The following is a 20,832-nucleotide window of genomic DNA, read 5'->3' on the forward strand; positions in this document are numbered from 1 at the left end:
CCTCAAGGTATTCAAAACTTATTTTACAAACTTTGCTAACCCTTTAGGTTTTCCACAAGAATTCATGGAAAATGGAGATAACATTTCTGAATTTCACTTTTTTGGCAGATTTTCCATTTTAATACATTTTTTTCTAACAAAGCAAGGGTTAGCAGTCAAACAAACCTCAATATTTATTGCCCTGATTCTGTAGTTTGCAGAAACACCCCATATGTGGTTGTAAACATCCGTATGGGCACACGGCATTGAGCAGAAGGAAAGGAATGACAAATGGTTTTTGGAAGGCAGATTTCACTGGAATAATTTTAAGCTGCCATGTCCACTTTCAAGATCCACTGATGCACCCCTAGAGTAGAAACTCCAAAAAAAGACCCTATTTTGGAAACTACAGGATAGGGTGGCAGTTTTTTCTTTAGTACTATTTTAGGGTATATATGATTTTTGGTTGCTCTATATTACACTTTTTGTGAGGCAGGGTAATAAAAAATAGCTGTTTTGGCACCCTTTTTATTTTTTGTTATTTACAATGTTCATCTGACAGGTTAGATCATGTGGTATTTTTATAGAGCAGGTTGTTACCGACGCGGCGATACCTAAAATGTATACTTTTTAAATTTATTTATGTTTTACACAATGACAAAAAAATATATTTAAATCGTGTTTCAGTGTCTCCATATTCTGAGAGCCCTGTTTTTTTTTTGTTTTTTTTTAAGCGATTGTCTTAGGTAGGGTCTAATTTTTTTGCTGGATGAGATATTTTAGGGTGCGTACGACTTTTTGATCACTTGGTATTACACTTTTTGTGATGTAAGGTGACAAAAAAATGGCTTTTTTGACCCTTTTTTTTTTTCCGATGTATACCTGAAGGGTTAGGTCATGTGATATTTTTATAGAGCAGGTCGTTACAGACGTGGAAATACCTAATGTGTATACTTTTTTAATTCATGTACGTTTTACACAATGATATAATTTTTGAAACAAAAGAAAATCATGTTTTAGTTTCTCCATAGTCAGAGAGCCATGGTTTTTTCAGTTTTTAGGCGATTGTCTTAGGTAGGGTATAATTTTTGCAGGATGAGGTGACGGTTAGATTGGCACTATTCTTTGGTCCGTATGACTTTTTGATCGCTTGGTATGTAAGGTGACAAAAAAATAGCTTTTTTTTTTACACAGTTTTTTTTTTTTTACGGTGTTCACCTGAGGGGCTATATCATGTGGTATTTTCATAGAGATAGTTGTTACGGATGCGGCGATGCCCAATATGTATACTTTTTTTATTTTTTTATATTTAACACAATAAAAGCATTTTTGAAACAAAACTAATCATGTTTTTGTGTCTCCATAGTCTGAGAGCCATAGTTTTTTTTAATTTTTTGGGGCGATTGTCTTAGGTAGGGACTCATTTTTTGCGGGATGAGGTGACAGTTTGATTGGCATATGCCTTTTTAATCACTTGGTGTTGCACTTTTAGTGATGTAAGGTGACAAAAAATTGTTTATTTTTATTTTTTTGACGGTGTTCACCTGAGGGGTTAGGTGACAACTGCAACCCTAGAGGTATCTCTTTTAAAGGGATAGATAGTGTACGACTAGGGATTAGTGGGGGAAACATCAAACGTTGTCTCCTCCAAAAAGAAACACAATGGATGGTTCTGCTTAATACTGTAACTCCTCATAGATTGAATGAGGCTTTGAGTTTCAAATGCTTTCTTTAGTTTAGTTTTCATGTTGACTTTTTTTTTTTGTGTGATTTAAATAGTTTTTTTATTTACATAGTTTCTTGTGTGGCCATATAACCTGATGATTGGAGAAGTGTGAGGAGAGAGATGATTCGTATACATTGTAAACATGAAGACGGACCATCATGGAAACATTATGACGGACCTTTACATCTATGATCTGTGCCTCATGCATTTTGATCACTTTTATGTATTTTTGGGTTTATTGCTTGTTATTTTTTTGACGCCAATATTGGTTTGTACAATTATTGGCTATATATAGCACTTTATAACACTATTTGCATGGTGTCGCCAATGTCCGTTGTTCTGTGATCCGTTTCTGTTTTTGTTTCCGTGTGTCTTCCTTTATTTTTGGAGGATCACCAGACATGAAGGAAAGTAAAATAAAAATCTAAGACAGGTTTGCCACGCAAATGATAGGAAAAAAACGGTACGCGGACATGCGGATGCGGATGACAATCTTGTGTGCCTCCGTGTTCTTTAGCGGTCCCATTGACTTGAATGGGTCCGCAAACCGTTTTCCACAAAAATAATAGGACAGGTTATATTTTTTTGACGGACTGGAACCACGGTTTACGGACGCGGATGACAAACGGTGCATTGGCCAAGTTTTCAACAGACTCATTGAAAGTCAATGGGTTTGCAGAAAATCACGAAAAATGGTACAACCGACACGGAACACAACAACGGTCATGTGCATGAGTCCTTAATCACACTGGCGATACAATTCTTCTCATCTAGTGACTAAGTAGGATCACTTCTGTATTACTATTGTTTTTATGCACATAGCAATTTATATGAGATGGTCTGCGATTTCGACCCATGTTGTGGGTTGGCTGTAGGACCATCTTGTTCTTACTAGCATCGTCTTGCTCTGTATTAGGACTAAATTATGTAGTTTAATTATGATATTTACACAATTACACTATATACTCTTATATTATTATATTATGAATTTTTTAACTTTATGTTTGTTAACTTTATGTATCAGGTCCTCATTAATTATTTTGTTTGCGTTGTATTCTTCACCTCCATGTACTGGGGCTCAAATAGATAGTAGGTACAATCATGATACTTGGGATGTATATTATACAGTGTATACTATGTATTTATTATGCTATTTTTATTTTCATGATCATGTACGACATTTGTCTATAGTAATTTTTGTATTATGATTATTTTAATGGGACATCGTGCTTTTGGCGAAATTATGGCATGTATCTATTGCTATATGGTATGTCATGCAATAATTATGGCAATACGTATTTATTCCCTTGATAACATCCATGTCTAGATGTACTCAGTGTCACGGCCACGGTTATGGCCGTGACTCCTTGGGAGCCGCATACAGTTGCCCGCGGTTTGGGTAGTTGTTTCAACTGCAGCTTGAGGCATGTTGTTATTTGCCTCAAGTGCGGTTGCCGCGGACAACAGTGATGTGTGCGGTTCCCTGGGAGTTGTGTGTGTGTGTGTACACTACGTGCAGAATTATTAGGCAAATGAGTATTTTGACCACATCATCCTCTTTATGCATGTTGTCTTACTCCAAGCTGTATAGGCTCGAAAGCCTACTACCAATTAAGCATATTAGGTGATGTGCATCTCTGTAATGAGAAGGGGTGTGGTCTAATGACATCAACACCCTATATCAGGTGTGCATAATTATTAGGCAACTTCCTTTCCTTTGGCAAAATGGGTCAAAAGAATGACTTGACAGGCTCAGAAAAGTCAAAAATAGTGAGATATCTTGCAGAGGGATGCAGCACTCTTAAAATTGCAAAGCTTCTGAAGCGTGATCATCGAACAATCAAGCGTTTCATTCAAAATAGTCAACAGGGTCGCAAGAAGCGTGTGGAAAAACCAAGGCGCAAAATAACTGCCCATGAACTGAGAAAAGTCAAGCGTGCAGCTGCCAAGATGCCACTTGCCACCAGTTTGGCCATATTTCAGAGCTACAACATCACTGGAGTGCCCAAAAGCACAAGGTGTGCAATACTCAGAGACATGGCCAAGGTAAGAAAGGCTGAAAGACGACCACCACTGAACAAGACACACAAGCTGAAACGTCAAGACTGGGCCAAGAAATATCTCAAGACTGATTTTTCTAAGGTTTTATGGACTGATGAAATGAGAGTGAGTCTTGATGGGCCAGATGGCTGGATTGGTAAAGAGCAGAGAGCTCCAGTCTGACTCAGACGCCAGCAAGGTGGAGGTGGAGTACTGGTTTGGGCTGGTATCATCAAAGATGAGCTTGTGGGGCCTTTTTGGGTTGAGGATGGAGTCAAGCTCAACTCCCAGTCCTACTGCCAGTTTCTGGAAGACACCTTCTTCAAGCAGTGGTACAGGAAGAAGTCTGCATCCTTCAAGAAAAACATGATTTTCATGCAGGACAATGCTCCATCACACGCGTCCAAGTACTCCACAACGTGGCTGGCAAGAAAGGGTATAAAAGAAGAAAATCTAATGACATGGCCTCCTTGTTCACCTGATCTGAACCCCATTGAGAACCTGTGGTCCATCATCAAATGTGAGATTTACAAGGAGGGAAAACAGTCCACCTCTCTGAACAGTGTCTGGGAGGCTGTGGTTGCTGCTGCACGCAATGTTGATGGTGAACAGATCAAAACACTGACAGAATCCATGGATGGCAGGCTTTTGAGTGTCCTTGCAAAGAAAGGTGGCTATATTGGTCACTGATTTGTTTTTGTTTTGTTTTTGAATGTCAGAAATGTATATTTGTGAATGTTGAGATGTTATATTAGTTTCACTGGTAAAAATAAATAATTGAAATGGGTATATATTTGTTTTTTGTTAAGTTGCCTAATAATTATGTACAGTAATAGTCACCTGCACACACAGATATCCCCCTAAAATAGCTAAAACTAAAAACAAACTAAAAACTACTTCCAAAAATATTCAGCTTTGATATTAATGGGTTTTTTGGGTTCATTGAGAACATGGTTGTTGTTCAATAATAAAATTAATCCTCAAAAATATAACTTGCCTAATAATTCTGCACTCCCTGTATGCACGTTTGTATGTCTGGTGTGCACTTTGTGTTGTCTGGTGTGCACTCTGACATCTTCCTTTCTCTGTGGCTGCCCGTGGCAACGTTTGGAATGTTGTACATGTGGTGGCAGTGTCCTGGCCTTCGGGCTGTCTCCCAGGACGGCTGCCACCCATGTCGTTGCCTGCGGCAACAGCCACAGTGTGATCTTAGTTTGGTCACTTCCCCTTTATGTGTGTTTTCCCTTTCCTGTGGTGCTGGAAGGGTTAACTCTCTTCCCAGTCAGTGTGTGATGTCACTGGGTGTGTCCGACTGTGGGGTGTGGCTTCTTGGCCTATATAGCCTGGGTGTTTAGCATGGCTCAGTGGGTTGCTTCAGCCATGCTTGCTGGAGCAGCCTCCTGTGACCTCCATCTTCCTTGCCAGTGAGAGCCACCCCTGTGGTCATAAAGTATTGTTGCTATGTTAAAGTATTGTCGTGTTGTTGATGTCTTTATGTGTGTGATGTGGTATGTTGTTCTTTTGGGACCTTCCTATGTTTTGGTGCAGCTCACGGTTCTGGATTCCTGTCTGCTCAGGGATCCAGTCAGCATGGCTATGGCAGGTTGGTGGAACTTGGTGTTCGCCTGCTATTCCCGTAGGGCTGTTTATGTTCCCCTTTGCCCAACAGCTTGGCCGTTGAGACTCCTGCTCCTCCGTGCCTAGGAGGAGTAGGTCGTCTTACACAGCTCCTAGCTCAGGGATCTGCGGAGGGTAAGTCAGGGCTCCGAGGTTCCTGCGCATGGGTCCTCCTACCATCAAGGTCGGCCCATGCAGGTTAGGAGTTAGGGTCAGGGTAGGGACGCTGTAGGAGGTGACCTGCTCCCTATCCTGTTCTCCTGACCGAGTAGCCACTACATCACCCGGCATCTCACGGCTGAGGGTTTCCCCCATCCTCAGCCGTGACACTCAGCCCCATATCTTTGCCCTCCTAACAACTGATATCTCCTAGGTAGACTCTCTATACGGGGTCCCCATTGCGGGGTTAATATATTAGATATACTTTGGATATCCTATTGATTGGATCAGCTTATGCAGTGCTATGCTGTGATGCACTGCGCGCCGAGTCACGTGGGGACGCCGCTATGTCTCCTTGGGAAGCGGGCTGGAACACACACGTGCGTTCCACCGGTCCTCCTGATGAGTGCGGCGTCATCCGTGTGAACTCGGAGTGCATCATCAGGCATGGAGCGCTCGATAGTAAGTATCAGCTGTTGTAATTGTCCATTGAGAACACATGTTTCAGAGCTATATGGTGGATATAAATAGGGTGATATGGCCACACTTTCACTTACCTCCTGACGAAGCTGAGGCGAAACGCGCGTCGAGGTTCCTAGCCTGTCCCGTGCCTGCTGCCTCTACCCTCCATCATGTCTCATGGTTTGCTTTAACTCGCTATCTGATATCCACAGACGAGCTCCTCTATATCCTTTATCATAAGGTTCTGTGTGTGCGGTCTCATTTATGTGAGGGTTTCATCTTTTTCCCCTTTATTTATAGATTCTAGCGGTTGTCTGATCATTAATCTTTAATTACACTCTGAGTTGAGCTGAGATTCATCTGGTGGCTATGCACCAGGGTGATGATCATATGAATTACCATTCAGAATAGTCATATTATATGGGCTATTATGCTGTAAATCACCCCGGTGCATACTACTGGCATACTTGACATGTCTTCCATCTTCTGGTGGGTAGCAGCGACACTGGCCAGTGGATTGCGGCATCCGGTTTCCTGCTGACTCTTCATACCTTTTTCTTGCTATCTTGAATATTTTATAAATCATGATATGTTTATTATAATTAAATAAAATATTTTTTTTTAATACATTAGGCATTCTCTTGTTGTTTGTTTAACACTATAGGTTTACACTACACTATGGACTGAGTGACCACAGTGTTTACACTACACTATGGATTGAGTGACCACAGTGTTTACACTACACTATAGACTGACTGACCACAGTGTTTACACTACACTATAGACTGACTGACCGCAGTGTTTACACTGGACTATGGACTGACTGACTGCAGTGTTTATACTGGACTATGGACTGAGTGACTGCAGTGTTTACACTGGACTATGGACTGACTGCAGTGTTTACACTAGACTATGGACTGACTGACCGCAGTGTTTACACTACACTATAGACTGACTGACCGCAGTGTTTACACTACACTATGGACTGAGTGACCACAGTGTTTACACTACACTATGGATTGAGTGACCACAGTGTTTACACTACACTATAGACTGACTGACCACAGTGTTTACACTACACTATAGACTGACTGACCGCAGTGTTTACACTGGACTATGGACTGACTGACTGCAGTGTTTATACTGGACTATGGACTGAGTGACTGCAGTGTTTACACTGGACTATGGACTGACTGACTGCAGTGTTTACACTAGACTATGGACTGACTGACTGCAGTGTTTACACTGGACTATGGACTGACTGACTGCAGTGTTTATACTGGACTATGGACTGAGTGACTGCAGTGTTTACACTGGACTATGGACTGACTGACTGCAGTGTTTACACTAGACTATGGACTGACTGACTGCAGTGTTTACACTGGACTATGGAATGACTGACTGCAGTGTTTACACTGGACTATGGAATGACTGACTGCAGTGTTTACACTGGACTATGGACTGACTGCAGTGTTTACACTGGACTATGTACTGACCACAGTGTTTACACTGGACTATGGACTGAGTGACTGCAGTGTTTACACTAGACTATGGACTGAGTGACTGCAGTGTTTACAATGCACTATGGACTGACTGACTGCAGTGTTTACAATGCACTATGGACTGACTGACCGCAGTGTTTACACTGGACTGTGGACTGACTGACTGCAGTGTTTACACTGGACTATGGACTGAGTGACTGCAGTGTTTACACTGGACTATGGACTGACTGACTGCAGTGTTTACACTGGACTATGGACTGAGTGACTGCAGTGTTTACACTGGACTATGGACTGACTGACTGCAGTGTTTACACTAGACTATGGACTGACTGACTGCAGTGTTTACACTGGACTATGGAATGACTGACTGCAGTGTTTACACTGGACTATGGACTGACTGACTGCAGTGTTTACACTGGACTATGGACTGACTGACTGCAGTGTTTACACTGGACTATGGACTGACTGACTGCAGTGTTTACACTAGACTATGGACTGACTGACTGCAGTGTTTACACTGGACTATGGAATGACTGACTGCAGTGTTTACACTGGACTATGGACTGACTGACTGCAGTGTATACACTGGACTATGGACTGACTGACTGCAGTGTATACACTAGACTATGGACTGACTGCAGTGTTTACACTAGACTATGGACTGAGTGACTGCAGTGTATACACTAGACTATGGACTGACTGACTGCAGTGTTTACACTGGACTATGGACTGACTGCAGTGTTTACACTGGACTATGGACTGACTGCAGTGTTTACACTGGACTATGGACTGACTGCAGTGATTACACTAGACTATGGACTGACTGACTGCAGTGTTTACACTGGACTATGGACTGACCGCAGTGTTTACACTGGACTATGGACTGACTGCAGTGTTTACACTGGACTATGGACTGACCGCAGTGTTTACACTGGACTATGGACTGATTGCAGTGTATACACTAGACTATGGACTGACTGACTGCAGTGTTTACATTGGTTACATTTTTTTTTTCCAGTATTGCGTTGTTTTAGATGCTTTTCTAACAGGCACACTTTTGTAATATCCACATGACAGCTGATAACTTTACCGGAATATATATTTTTTTATAATACAGTATGATAAAATTACCTAAAACTGCCAGAAATGAACACTTGTTGCATTATGTACGAGTCTCATACACATCCAGAGAGAATAAATATTCAGATTTAGACATTGACTCCCCTGACACCTGAGCCTCATGTGGATGTTAATGAGTCAGTAAGAGATCATTCAACTTGAGCAGTGGAAATCATTGGGGGCCACATGGTCCCCTTTATATATGTGTAACTAGAGGCAGTGACTGTGGAGACAGAGACAGCAGCGACTCTGCACATTGCACTCTGTTTTCTCATGTAAGTACTCCCCTGGGTTGGATTAGCAGATTGTTCACTTTGGTAAAGAGACTTGATACAAACTAACAATTCATCTAATAATTACAAAAGAAGAGGCTAAAATGATACATTATATCCATTTCATCCATATTCTGTTGAGAATTCAAATATACCTCAAGGCCAGCGTTTACTGTACATTATATACTACAGGGGCACAGATCGATAGATAGATATGAGATAGTCAGATAGTAGATAGATAGATAGATAGTCTGACCCTTTTACTTTTTCATATTTTGTTATGTTTTGCTCATTGTGCTAAAAATTAACAAAACAAATCCACTTTCCTCGTCATTCTGCACTCAATACTCCAAAATGTTTGCAAATTTATTAAAAAGGGAAAACTACAATTTGGCCTGGACATAAGTATTCAGTCCCTTTGCTCTGACATCTGACATAGAGCTCTGGTGGCCTCCCAGTTCTCTGGACCATCTCTGAGATGTTTCTACTCCTTGATTGGAGTCACTTGTAGTACATTCTGTGGATTTGACATGATTTGGAAAGACACCCCCTGTCTATATAATGTCTCACAGCTGACAATGCATGTCAGAGATAAAAACAAGCCATCAGGAGGAAAAAACTGTCTGTGGAGCTCAGAAACAGAATTGTGTGGAGACGGGGACAAAACATTTCTGCTGCACTGTTGAAAGTACCCAAGGTCACAGTGACTTCCATAGTTTTTAAATTGAAGAAATTTGGAAGAACCAGAACTTTTACGAGAGCTGTCGGTCTCACCAAACTGGGGTGGGGGTAGGGGGAGTGGGAGTTTGGTAAGAAGTGAGGAAGAACCCAATGGTGACTCTACCAAAGATCCTGTGTGCAGATGGGACGAACTTCCAGAAGGTCAACCATCACTGCAGCCTCCACCTACCTGGGGTTTATGGCAGAGGGGCCAGAAAGAAGACTCTCCTCTGTCTGGTTGGAACCACGATTGATCTTTTTGGCCTCAATTCTAAATGTCATGTCAGGAGGAAACCAGGTGCTGTTCATCACCTACCTATACCATCCCTACAGTGAAGCATGGTGGTGGGAGCATCATGTCTGGAGGGAACCAGGAGCCGATCATTACCTGCCCAACACCATCCCTACAGTAAGGCATGATGGTGGCAGCATCATGTCCTGGGGGGACAGGGAGACTAGTCAGGGTGGAGCGAAAGCTGAATGGAGCAAAGTACGGAGATATTCTTAAGGGAAACCTGATCCAGAGCTCTGGACCTCAGACTGGGCCAAGCGTTCACCTTCCAACAAGACAATGGCCCTAAGCACACGGCCAGGACAACACAGCAGCAGCTATCGGACAACTCTGTGAATGTCTTTGAGTGGCCCAGCCAGAGCCCTGAACCCAATGGAAGATCTCTGGAGAGACCTGAACATGGATGTCCACCGACCGCCCCCATCCAATTTGACAGAACTGAAGAGGATCTGCACAGAAGAACGTCCGAAAATCCCCAAATGCAGGTGTAAACCTTGTGGCATCATCCCTGAGAAGACTGGAGGCTGGAATCACTGCCAAATGGGCTTCAACTGAGTCTTGAGTAAAGGGGCTGAAGACTTATGTCCTGCGGAAAAGGTTTGCATAATTATGCCAATGCAAGATTTTAGTTTTTTCTTTTCAATAAATTAGTAAAGATTTCTAACATTCTGTTCTCATGTTCTCATTATGGGGGATTGACGGCAGAATTATGGGAATTATTTTTTTACATATCAAAATGTGAAAAAGTGAAAGGGTGTAAAGACTTTCCCGATGCGCTGTATCTCCGGGGTGTGTGCTCTGTGATGTTTGATGCATCTTGATAGATTAGAAAATATTTGCTCCTATTGCTATCTCTTGGCTCACTGATCTTGCTGCTGTATTTTGTCTGGTATAAAAGGGACGGAATGAAAGACATCCTGATGCAAACTGAACAGATTGCTTTCCATTCAGAATGCATTAGGACAAAACATATGCGGTTTTTTTCCGGTATTGAGACCCTTTTTTCCGGATTTCAATACCGGAAGAGAATAACGCTAGTGTGAAAGTACCCTAACAGAGGATGCAATTAATATATCCGCTATAGTTTGCGGGAAGGATATTCTATGTATTTACCCAGACTGATTTGTGTGCAGGAAATGTGCAGAGTTTTACTACAGTTGCAAACTGGATGAGATTTTAAGATTTCGTATCTATACTCTGGGATAAAAATGCAGAGCATAACTTGACATGCAGTGCGGATATTTAATCCACAGTGTGCATTTTTTCTATTATGGAAGCACCCATTAGTACAGGGGGACCGGAAAGCGGTGAATGCAGCGCTCCCCAAGCTCTGTACTCATTGCTTCCTGGTCCTCGGCCGCTCCCTGTGACAGTGTGAGGACGTCAGCGATCTGTGCACTCAAGCTTTGTTCGTCGGGTCACAGCACAGTGTGTCAGGGGTGCACCTAGCCTTTCTGCTGCCTGAGGCGAAAACTGAAATGACCCCCCCCCCCTTCCCAATGCCAATTTCTTAACCTAACTGCTTCCCTTTAGCCGATGGCCCTTTTTCTGCCCCCCTCTTGCCCCTACCTGGTGCTGTCTGAGGCAATCGCCTCACGTGGCCTCATTGGTGGTGCACCCCTGCAGTGCGTGGCAGGAAGAAGAAGAGAGCTGGATCCCAGGAGCGGCGGAGGCGTCCGCAGCAGGAGAGGAAAGTTGATTTTCTTATTTTACTTGCTCTGAGCAGGGGGGTCTGATCTGAGGTCTGGTTGTCATTCACATTGGGGGTCTGAACTGAGGTCTGAATGGGGGGGATCTTATTCATATTGGGTTTCTTATTTGACGTCAGGAGGTCATGCAAATTGGGACGTCTGATCAGAGGTTTAAATGAGGGGGGTCTTATTCACATTGGGGATCTGATCTGAAGTCTGATTGGGGGTCTTATTTACATTAGGGTCTGAGCTGAGGTCTCATTGTGGGTATGACCTGACATTGGGGGTCTGATCTGAGGTCTGATTGGAGGTCTTATTAACAATGGGGTCAGAGTTGAGGTCTGATTGAGGGTCTAATTAACATTGGAGGTCTAAATAGAGCTTTGAGATGAGGTGTGATTAACATTGGGGCTCGGATCTGAGGTCCAATAAAAAATGTTTTTTTTTCTTATTCTCCTACTCTAGAAATTAGGTGCGTCGTATGGGCAAAAAAAAAATAGTAAAAAATGTAGAATTATGGAATTGTATAATCATCTAATATAGAACTAATACGTGATAATATCTGGTGATTTAGTGATACACAATAAATAACATAATTTTACAAAAATGTTCGGGTCCGGGGTCCAAAATTCCTAAATTTCGGTACGAACGCTCAACACGGTTCGCTCAATCCTAGTAATAAATGAAGTAGGGTATTACATGACAATATAGACAGATACTGGTTAATTCAGTAGATTATTACGTGATGATACAGGCAGAAACTCATGCGCAATCTACACTTTATATGCACATTTTATATTTCTGTTTAATCTACTGTTTTTTTTTTTTTTCTCCTTTTATATTTTATTGATTATAGTACAAAATTCATATCCATATAACATTTATAATATTATAAAATCCTTAAGTCCGTAGGTTTCTAATTTATAAACATGGTTAATAATAATTTCATACAAATACAAGTCGAATGGAAATCTCACTTGCTGAGAGGAGAGCGGGATTCGCCCGACATCAACAGCCTAATACGGCAAACACACACAACATCTCAATGTCGGAAGGTCCCGCCATCCTCCAGCATTCCTAGAGATACTCCAATGCTCAGATGTAGCTTTACATCCTTCACCAATTACAATGCACATAGAAAAACCGGACTAATAAGATCATCCCCAGCCCCTATCCCCCCCCCCCCCCCCCACCTTGCAGGGGAAATTTTTTTTAAAATATATGTATAATAAAGAAGGAAATTCCAGATTAATTAATTAGCCATGTCCCAGTCTTCCCACAGTTTGCCCCACTTTAAGTAGGATCCTCTTTGTTTATACAAAATCCTCTCATAGATTTTCACTTTCTCGACCAGAGCCAACCAGTTGTTACAGTCTGGAGCGGAAGAGCAAAACCATAGTCTAGAAACAAGAAGCCTGGCCAAAAACATCACCTTAATCAATAATTGGCGTTTTATAGGTTGATAATTAACCTCTGATAAGTCTCCCAGGACCCTGTTTAATCTACTGTTGATGGTATCTTTCTATCCTTCTAACTTTTTACCTTAAATATACAGAGACATGTAAAAATAAAATCACTTTTGTGTTAAAAATAAATGATATTTTGCATTATCATATACTAAAGTCCATAACTTTTGAACTTTTCCACCAGTGTAGCTGTGTCGGGGCTTGATTTTTTGTGGGGCGGGCTATAGATGTTATTGGTATCATTTTGGGGTTCACACATCTTTTTGATCACTTTTTATAACATTTTTTGTGGATGTGAATTGGGTAAAATGGCAATTGTGTCAGTTTTTAATTTTTATTTTTATTTTTAATCGGGTTCTTCTTGTGGCAAATATAATATGATCATTTTATTCTCTGGGTTTATACGGTTATGGCGACAACAAATTGATATAGTTTTTTTTATGTTTTACTACTTTTTCAGCATGAAATCCCTTTTGTGTTAAAAATAAATGATATTTTGAATTGCCACATACTGAAGTCCATTACATTTTTATTTTTTTCACCAATGTATCTGTGTAGGGGCTTTTTTTTGCAGGATGGGCTGTAGTTTTTATTGTTATCATTTTGGGGTACATATGACTTTTTGATCACTTGTTATTTACTTTATTTTGGGAACAATTCTCTCATTGTTCCCATTTGGATATTAAAGATCCAGTGGGCCTGTTGGCTATACAGTGCATTACAATAGTCATCTTCTGCAATGCACTTTATTGTCAGTGCTACACTTACACTAAGGCTGATCAGACCCTTAGGTACATAACAGTCCGGATGCCTTTGTAAGGCGTCCGGTTGCCATGGCAACTACAGGGCCACAGCCATCGAAGCAGCGGCGGCCCAATGGAAAAGAGAGGGAGCTCCCTCCCTCTCAAGCCCATGGATGTCGCGGGCGACTACTGATTGTGGCATCTATAGGGTTAAATGGCCGAGAACGGTGCCAGCATCGATTTCGGCGGTTGCAGCAGACTGTCAGCTGTATGTTACAGCTGACACTCTCTGCTGATGGCAGCGGCTCCGTTCCTGATCCGCCAGCAAGAAAGGAAGCTCCAGGGACATCAGGGGGTATATGGGGAACAAAGGGGGCATATTAGGTGCAGTATAATAATTAGGGGCACAGTGGTGGTCTTACCTGATTTCAGGCTGTGATCTCCAGCGTGGAGATCACAGCCTGAAACTTGCATTTTCTCAATGAAGCGTTCCAATTGGTTAGACTGCAGAGACTAGCCAATCCGAGCACTCTGATGGGTCCCTTGCCAGTTTTCTCGGTGTCTCAGCTCTCTAGGTGAGCGGAGACTCCGGGGCTGTGACACTTTATAGTGTCACAGCCCCGGTAAGCAGATTGGGCGTGTCGGTACGTCCAAATAAAGTAAGTTACTTGCGATTTGGACATACAGTTACGGACAAATAAATGAAGGGGTTAAAGGGGATATCCAAGGCTATAAACTGCCCCCTATATGCCGGGCCCCTCACAGTGAATATACTTACCTGGCTCCACGCGCCGCTCCTGGTCCCCGCGCCGCTTCTGCTGCTTCTCCCTGTGCGCGGATGAAAACATCCAGTATTGGGGGACGGGGAGCAGCTAATAGCAGGCGGTGATGGGCACGAGCCTCCCTAGCATCGCAGGTGACGCTAGGAAGGCTCCCCCCAACACCGGATGTTTTCATCCACGGACGGGAAGAAGCAGCAGCGGCGGTGCAGGGGCCAGGAGCGGCACAGGGAGCGGGGTAAGTATATTCCCTGTGAGGGGCCCGTCACATGAGGGCGCAGTGTATAGCCTTGGATAATCTCTTTAAGGTAAACTAAAAGGATAGAAAGACACCATCCATCCCCTACCCATTAATGGTCGCATAAAAAACAATAGTTCAAATACAAATAGCCAAAGTATATATTAAATGTCCATATAAAGTGTAGATTGCGTATCAGTTTCTGCCTGTATCATCATGTAATAATCTACTGAATGAACTTGTATCTGTCTATATTGTCATGTAATAACCTACTTAATGTATTACTAGGATTGAGCGAACCCAAACTGTAAAGAATTTTGGACCCCGGATCAGAACCCGAACATTTCTGTAAAAGTTTGGGTTTGGTGTTCAGCGTTTTCTTGGCGCTTTTTGAAAGGCTGCACAGCAGCCAATCAACAAGCGTCATACTACTTGCCCCAAGAGGCCATCACAGACATGCCTACTAATGGCATGGCTGTGATTGGCCAGAGCACCATGTGACCCAGCCTCTATATAAGCTGGAGTCACGTAGCGCCGCCCGTCACTCTGCTGTTACAAGTGCAGGGAGAGGTTGCTGCGGGACTTGTGATTTCAGGGAGAGAATCTAACTCAGCGATCTACAGACAAATAGTTGTGTGGGTGCAGGACACAATAGTTTGACTCTGCCCTGAGGCCATTGACCAAAAAATGCTAACTTTTAGAATTCTGTTAGTTAGGTGGGTGGTGGCGGCGGTTGCGGACATTTTATGCAAGCTCATTGCACCAGCACTGGATCTGAGCTTTTGGGACATTGCAAATCACCATTTTTGGGGGCAAACTACAACATCTGGATTAGTCAGTGTGCAATTTAAGGTAGAAATACACCCATCATTTTCTGGGGTTTTAAAAATGCACTATTTTTTTTAAAAAACTGTATTTTCCAGATCTGCAAGTGTTAAATTCAAGTTTAATGTATACAGCTTTCACATTCTGTTAGCAAAAAAAACACAATTTGGGGCAATCTACAACATCTGGATTAGTCAGTGTGCAATTTAAGCTAGAAATGCACCCATCATTTTCTGGGGTTTGAAAAACACACTTTAAACACTATTTTCAGGCCTTTCAGCATCAGCACGTGTAAAATTACAGGCTTATATACTGCTGGAAAATTCAGTTGTTAAACAAACACTCGTTTGGGCACAAAACATTTTGTTGGCAGCCTTTGATGCAGATGTCATTGTGAGATACACCCTTAATACATTTGGGTTACATTCAGAGATTTTAAATACCACCATTTGGTGCACCAATATTGAATTGAGGCCTACACTGGTTCAGACCGTGTGAGATGCCCCCTCTACATACAGGGGTTTGAATCAGACATTAGAAATACAGCCATTTGAAACACAGCAATTTTGGGCAAATAAATATTTACTTCAGGCCTACACTGGTTCAGACCGTGTGAGATACTCCCTCTACATACAGGGGTTTGATTAAGAGATTTGAAATACAGCCATTTAAAATACAGCCATTTTGGGCAAAGATATATTTACTTCAGGCCTACACTGGTTCAGGCCCTGTAAGATACCCCCTCTACATACAGGGGTTTGATTCAGAGATTTGAAATACAGCCATTTGAAATACAGCCATTTTGGGCAAAGATATATTTACTTCAGGACTACAGTGGTTCAGGCCCTGTGAGATACTCCCTTTACATACTATTCTGATTCTGCCATCCGCCTGATGCCGCACACCTGCTGCCAGGTGCTCCTGCCACCTACCATCTTCAGCTGGTACTAGTATTGCCCCGCACCTCCCCAGTCTGTCACTGGGCCACTCTGTGGTCTCCTCATGCTGCTGCAACCTCAACAAACTGTCACTGGCACACTCTGTGGTCTCCTCATACTGCTGCCACCTCACCACTCTGTGGTCTCTTCATACTGCCACCACCTCAACACTCTGTGGTCTCCTCACGCTGCTGCCACCTCACCACTCTGTCACTGGGCCACTCTGTGGTCTCCTCATGCTGCCGCCACCTCAACAATCTGTCACTGGGACACTCTGTGATATCCTAATGCTGCTGCCACCTCAACACTCTGTGGTATCCTCATGCTGCTCCACCTCACTACTCTGTGGTCTCCTTATGCTGCTGCCACCTCAACACTCTGTCATTGGGCCACTCTGTGGCCTCCTCATGCTGCCGCAACCTCAACACTCTGTGGTCTCCTCATGCTGCTGCCAACTCAACACTCTGTGGTCTCTCCTCATGCTGCTGCCACCTCACCACTCTGTTACTGGGCCACTGTGTTGATGACTTATGCGATTCCTCATGTGATTCCCACCCTCACCACTCAGTGACTTGGCCACCATGTTGCCATACTCGGCGGTGTGGGAATTCTTCATCAAGCCGCCAGAGGACGATCAGCATGACCCACTCTGTTACTGGGCCACTGTGTTGACGACTCATGCGATTCCTCATGCAATTCCTCCTGTGATTCCCACCCTCACACTCTGTGACTGGGCCACTGTGTTGATGACTCATGCGATTCCTCATGCAATTCCTCATGAGATTCCTACCCTCACCACTCTGTGACTTTGTTGACTACTCATGCGATTCCTCATGCGATTCTCAATCTCACCACTCTGTGACTGGGCCACTGTGTTGACTCCTAATGCTGTTACTACCTCACCACTCGGTCATGGTGGAACTACTTGTTTAAGCATGTAACAGAACAGGTTCTGTGGAAATCTATGTGGAATCAGCTGATGACTGTGTAAAAGGAGTGCACTTCTTCTCGATGCTAACACAGACCTGTAAGTCTGAGTTCACACTTGAGTTATTTGTCCCTGTGACTGCCCAAATAAGTGAAATGTGCAGTGATTCTAAGAGCGAATTTTGTCATCTGCATGTCATACGGACTCACAGTATTATTTCACTACCACTGCAGACTCACTATGTGTGTTACTGCAAGGCACAGGTTTCTAGACTCCTATACAGGCTCTCTGCAGCCAGGAAAGAGCTGCCTTTTAACGCAATTCGTCACGAAAAAATTCGGATCAAATCAAATCTTTTTGGGAGATTCTGCGAACCGATCAATTAGAATTTTTGAGAAATGTATTAGTTCTATATTAGATTATGATACTATTCCATATTATTTAGGGAGTCTAAATGATGTCTAGAAATGTTACTATTTTATTACAATGTGTATATATACATCTTTATAATTTTCATCTATATTTTATGCTCCTGATGAAGGAGGCTTCTCTCCGAAACGTATTGAGCTTTTATGCAGTAAAAGAGTATTGATGAGAGAAACCTTGTGTGATCTTCTGCCTTCACCAGTGTAATCCAACTAAGGGGAATCATCTGTACCAGGGATGCTCAACCTGTGGCTCTCCAGATGTTGTAAAACTACAACTCCCACCATTCCCTGCTGTAGGCTGATAGCTGTATGCTGTCTGATCATGCTGGGAGTTGTAGTTTTGCAACAGCTGGAGGGCCACAGGTTGGGCATTCCTGATCTGTACTATACGGTACATCTACAGGCGATCTTGGTGGAGGAGAAGGGTCGCAAGTGTCTTGAGTTTATCTTGTAGACTCCTTCCCCAGTGGCGTAAGTATTATATATTTTAACTACCCAATTATGGTACCTTAGGTATTAATGTTCTTTATCTTATTACCTTCTATTTTCTGTATGCTGCATATAACAGCATACTGCCTCCTTCCATACTTTTTTAATTTCAGTTGGACATCTGGTGTAACAGAGCTGGCGACCCAGTTTATCAGAGCTTGGTCTCCAGCTCTGCAAAATTGTGACTCCGGCTCTGCAAAACTAGGTCTCTGGCTCTGCTAAACTGGGTCTCCGGCTCTGCAAAACTGGGTCTCCGCCTCTGCAAAACTAGGTCTCTGGCTCTGCTAAACTGGGTCTCTGGCTCTGCAAAACTGGGTCTCAAGTTCTGCAAAACTGGGTCTCTGCTTCTGCACAACTGTGTCTCCGCCTCTGCAAAACTGGGTCTCCGCTTCTGCAAAACTGTATCTCCGACTCTGCAAAACTGGGTCTCCAGCTCTGCTAAACTGGGTCTCCGGATCTTAGCAGAACTGTAGGCCTGAAGTAGCAGTCCTGAGGGCCAAATATAGCAAAGTTGGAGACCCAGTCAGTGTAGCAGAACTGGAGACACAGTGTTGCAGAACTGAAAGCCTAATGTAACAGATCTGAAAGGTTGATGTAGCATTGTTGGAGGTCCGATGTAGCAAATCTGAGCGACTGAAATAACACAGCTGGCCAGCTGGTGTCAAAGGGCTGCTTGGAACTATCATGAAATATCAAAAGGCAGGGTCCCTGTCCAGATTGAATTTATGTAAACTGTGTGGATGACATCATCGGATTGCTCCAGGTTATCACAGTAAAAAGGAAGGCTGGAGGAGGGATGTGAGGCAGCACATGGTGCTGGATCTGGGGCTGGTGAGCAACATATTTTGGGGTAGGATATTGTTTCAAAAAGAAAGTCTTCATGAACAAGGATTCAAGTAATGATGTGTATTGTCAGTTTATTCCTTCATAGTAATTGCTATAGGTACAGAGAGACATTGCTGAGGTGCAAGATGGTTCAATAGAAGTGACAGTTCCTCCAAGATGTGATATACAATCACTATAAATGATGCTAGAACAGGTTAAATATGGATACAATCTTCTCATTAATAACTATCTTTTGGTTGCAGATACATTTCTTCATTGGCTTCTTCATCACAGCCAATGGCCAACCAGACTAAATCAACAGTTGTAGAGTTTGTCCTGCTTGGATTTCCAGGTCTTGCAGAGAAGTTCTATCCTGTGGTCTCGATAACCATCTTCCTTCTCTACAACCTTTCTCTCTACGCCAATGGCATTGTCATTGTGTTGATTAGCTTGCACGAACAACTACACCAACCAATGTATGTCATTGCCGGAAACCTGGCCTTCTCTGACTTACTTTTCGACACACTGACCTTGCCAAAAATCATTGCCAAGTATTGGTTTGGGCATGGATCTTTGGCCTTTGCTGTTTGTTTTCTCCAATTGTTCTTTGTACATTATCTGTCCGTTCTCGATTCCTTTATGATTCTGCTTATGGCCATGGATCGTTATGTTGCCATCTGTAAGCCACTAAGATACCATACCATTGTAAGTAACCGAGTGGTGACAATCCTGTGCTTATTGATCTGGGTCTTCGCTGCCATTTTTGGCCTAGTTACTATCACCTTGGGCCTTTGGCTACCCTACTGTGGCCCCAACGGAATTAAGAGCTGTTTCTGCTCTCTCACCCCTGTTGCTGTTTTATCTTGTGCCGATTCAGCATCAGTTAGGAGGACTGGGTTCATCATTGCCTTGTTTGTCCATGTTTGCCCGTTGTCCTTTATTGTCTTCTCGTACATCATCAGCCTCTCAAAGTTGAGCTCACTCGGGCGCTCAGAAAATTGGCAGAAGGCTTTCTACACCTGTACAACTCATGGCTTTGTCATTGTCTTGTACTTCATCCCTCGACTCATTGTCTACACCTACAATCAGGTCCAGCTGTTCCCCAACGCCGATCTCAACGTTCTGCTTATTTGTCTGTACACTTTTGTCCCGCATTTTGCCAGCCCTATCATATTTTGTCTTCGGACAGAGGAAATCAAAAGGACTCTGAGAAATGTGTTGAAACGAACGATAACCAAGAAATATTAACCCATTTGCATAATTGAACAATCCAGTTCTGCATGGGTGTCATCAACGTTGACCACTGTGTGTGTCCATGTGTTGTGAACATCTTATGAGAGGACATCACAACTACTTCTTCTATATGTATCATTCTTCCCTTCCTTTTTTCCCTAAAACATTACACAATCTCCTGGAGGGAATATCCATCTAGTTATAAAGTGATGATTCCCAGCCCCTACATTAGTACAACTAGGGGTGTAAGGGTGGGCAGTGGTCCTTTGGCTTTCCCTTCCTAATAATTAGCATTTTACTGTGTCCTTTTATTTGGAAATACTATCAGAGAAAGAGACCAATCACATCTTGGATACTTATG

At 42.9% G+C, this 20,832-nt stretch overlaps 1 protein-coding gene across 1 annotated transcript; it reads left to right on the forward strand.

Annotated features, from left to right (window-relative positions):
* The first annotated feature begins 19,535 nt into the window (after positions 1 to 19,535).
* LOC122930594 (olfactory receptor 6B1-like) lies at positions 19,536 to 20,486 on the forward strand. The gene has a single exon (XM_044284084.1). The coding sequence runs from the start codon at positions 19,536 to 19,538 to the stop codon at positions 20,484 to 20,486; it is 951 nt and encodes a 316-aa protein (XP_044140019.1).
* The last annotated feature ends 346 nt before the right edge of the window (positions 20,487 to 20,832 follow it).

The sequence above is a fragment of the Bufo gargarizans genome, chromosome 3 (genome assembly GCF_014858855.1).
Source record: "Bufo gargarizans isolate SCDJY-AF-19 chromosome 3, ASM1485885v1, whole genome shotgun sequence".
Lineage (NCBI taxonomy): Eukaryota > Metazoa > Chordata > Amphibia > Anura > Bufonidae > Bufo > Bufo gargarizans.

What these genes read in the sequence shown, in the direction of transcription:
- LOC122930594 (XM_044284084.1), top strand. Translation starts at nt 19,536, where the DNA reads ATGGCCAACCAGACTAAATCAACAGTTGTAGAGTTTGTCCTGCTTGGA.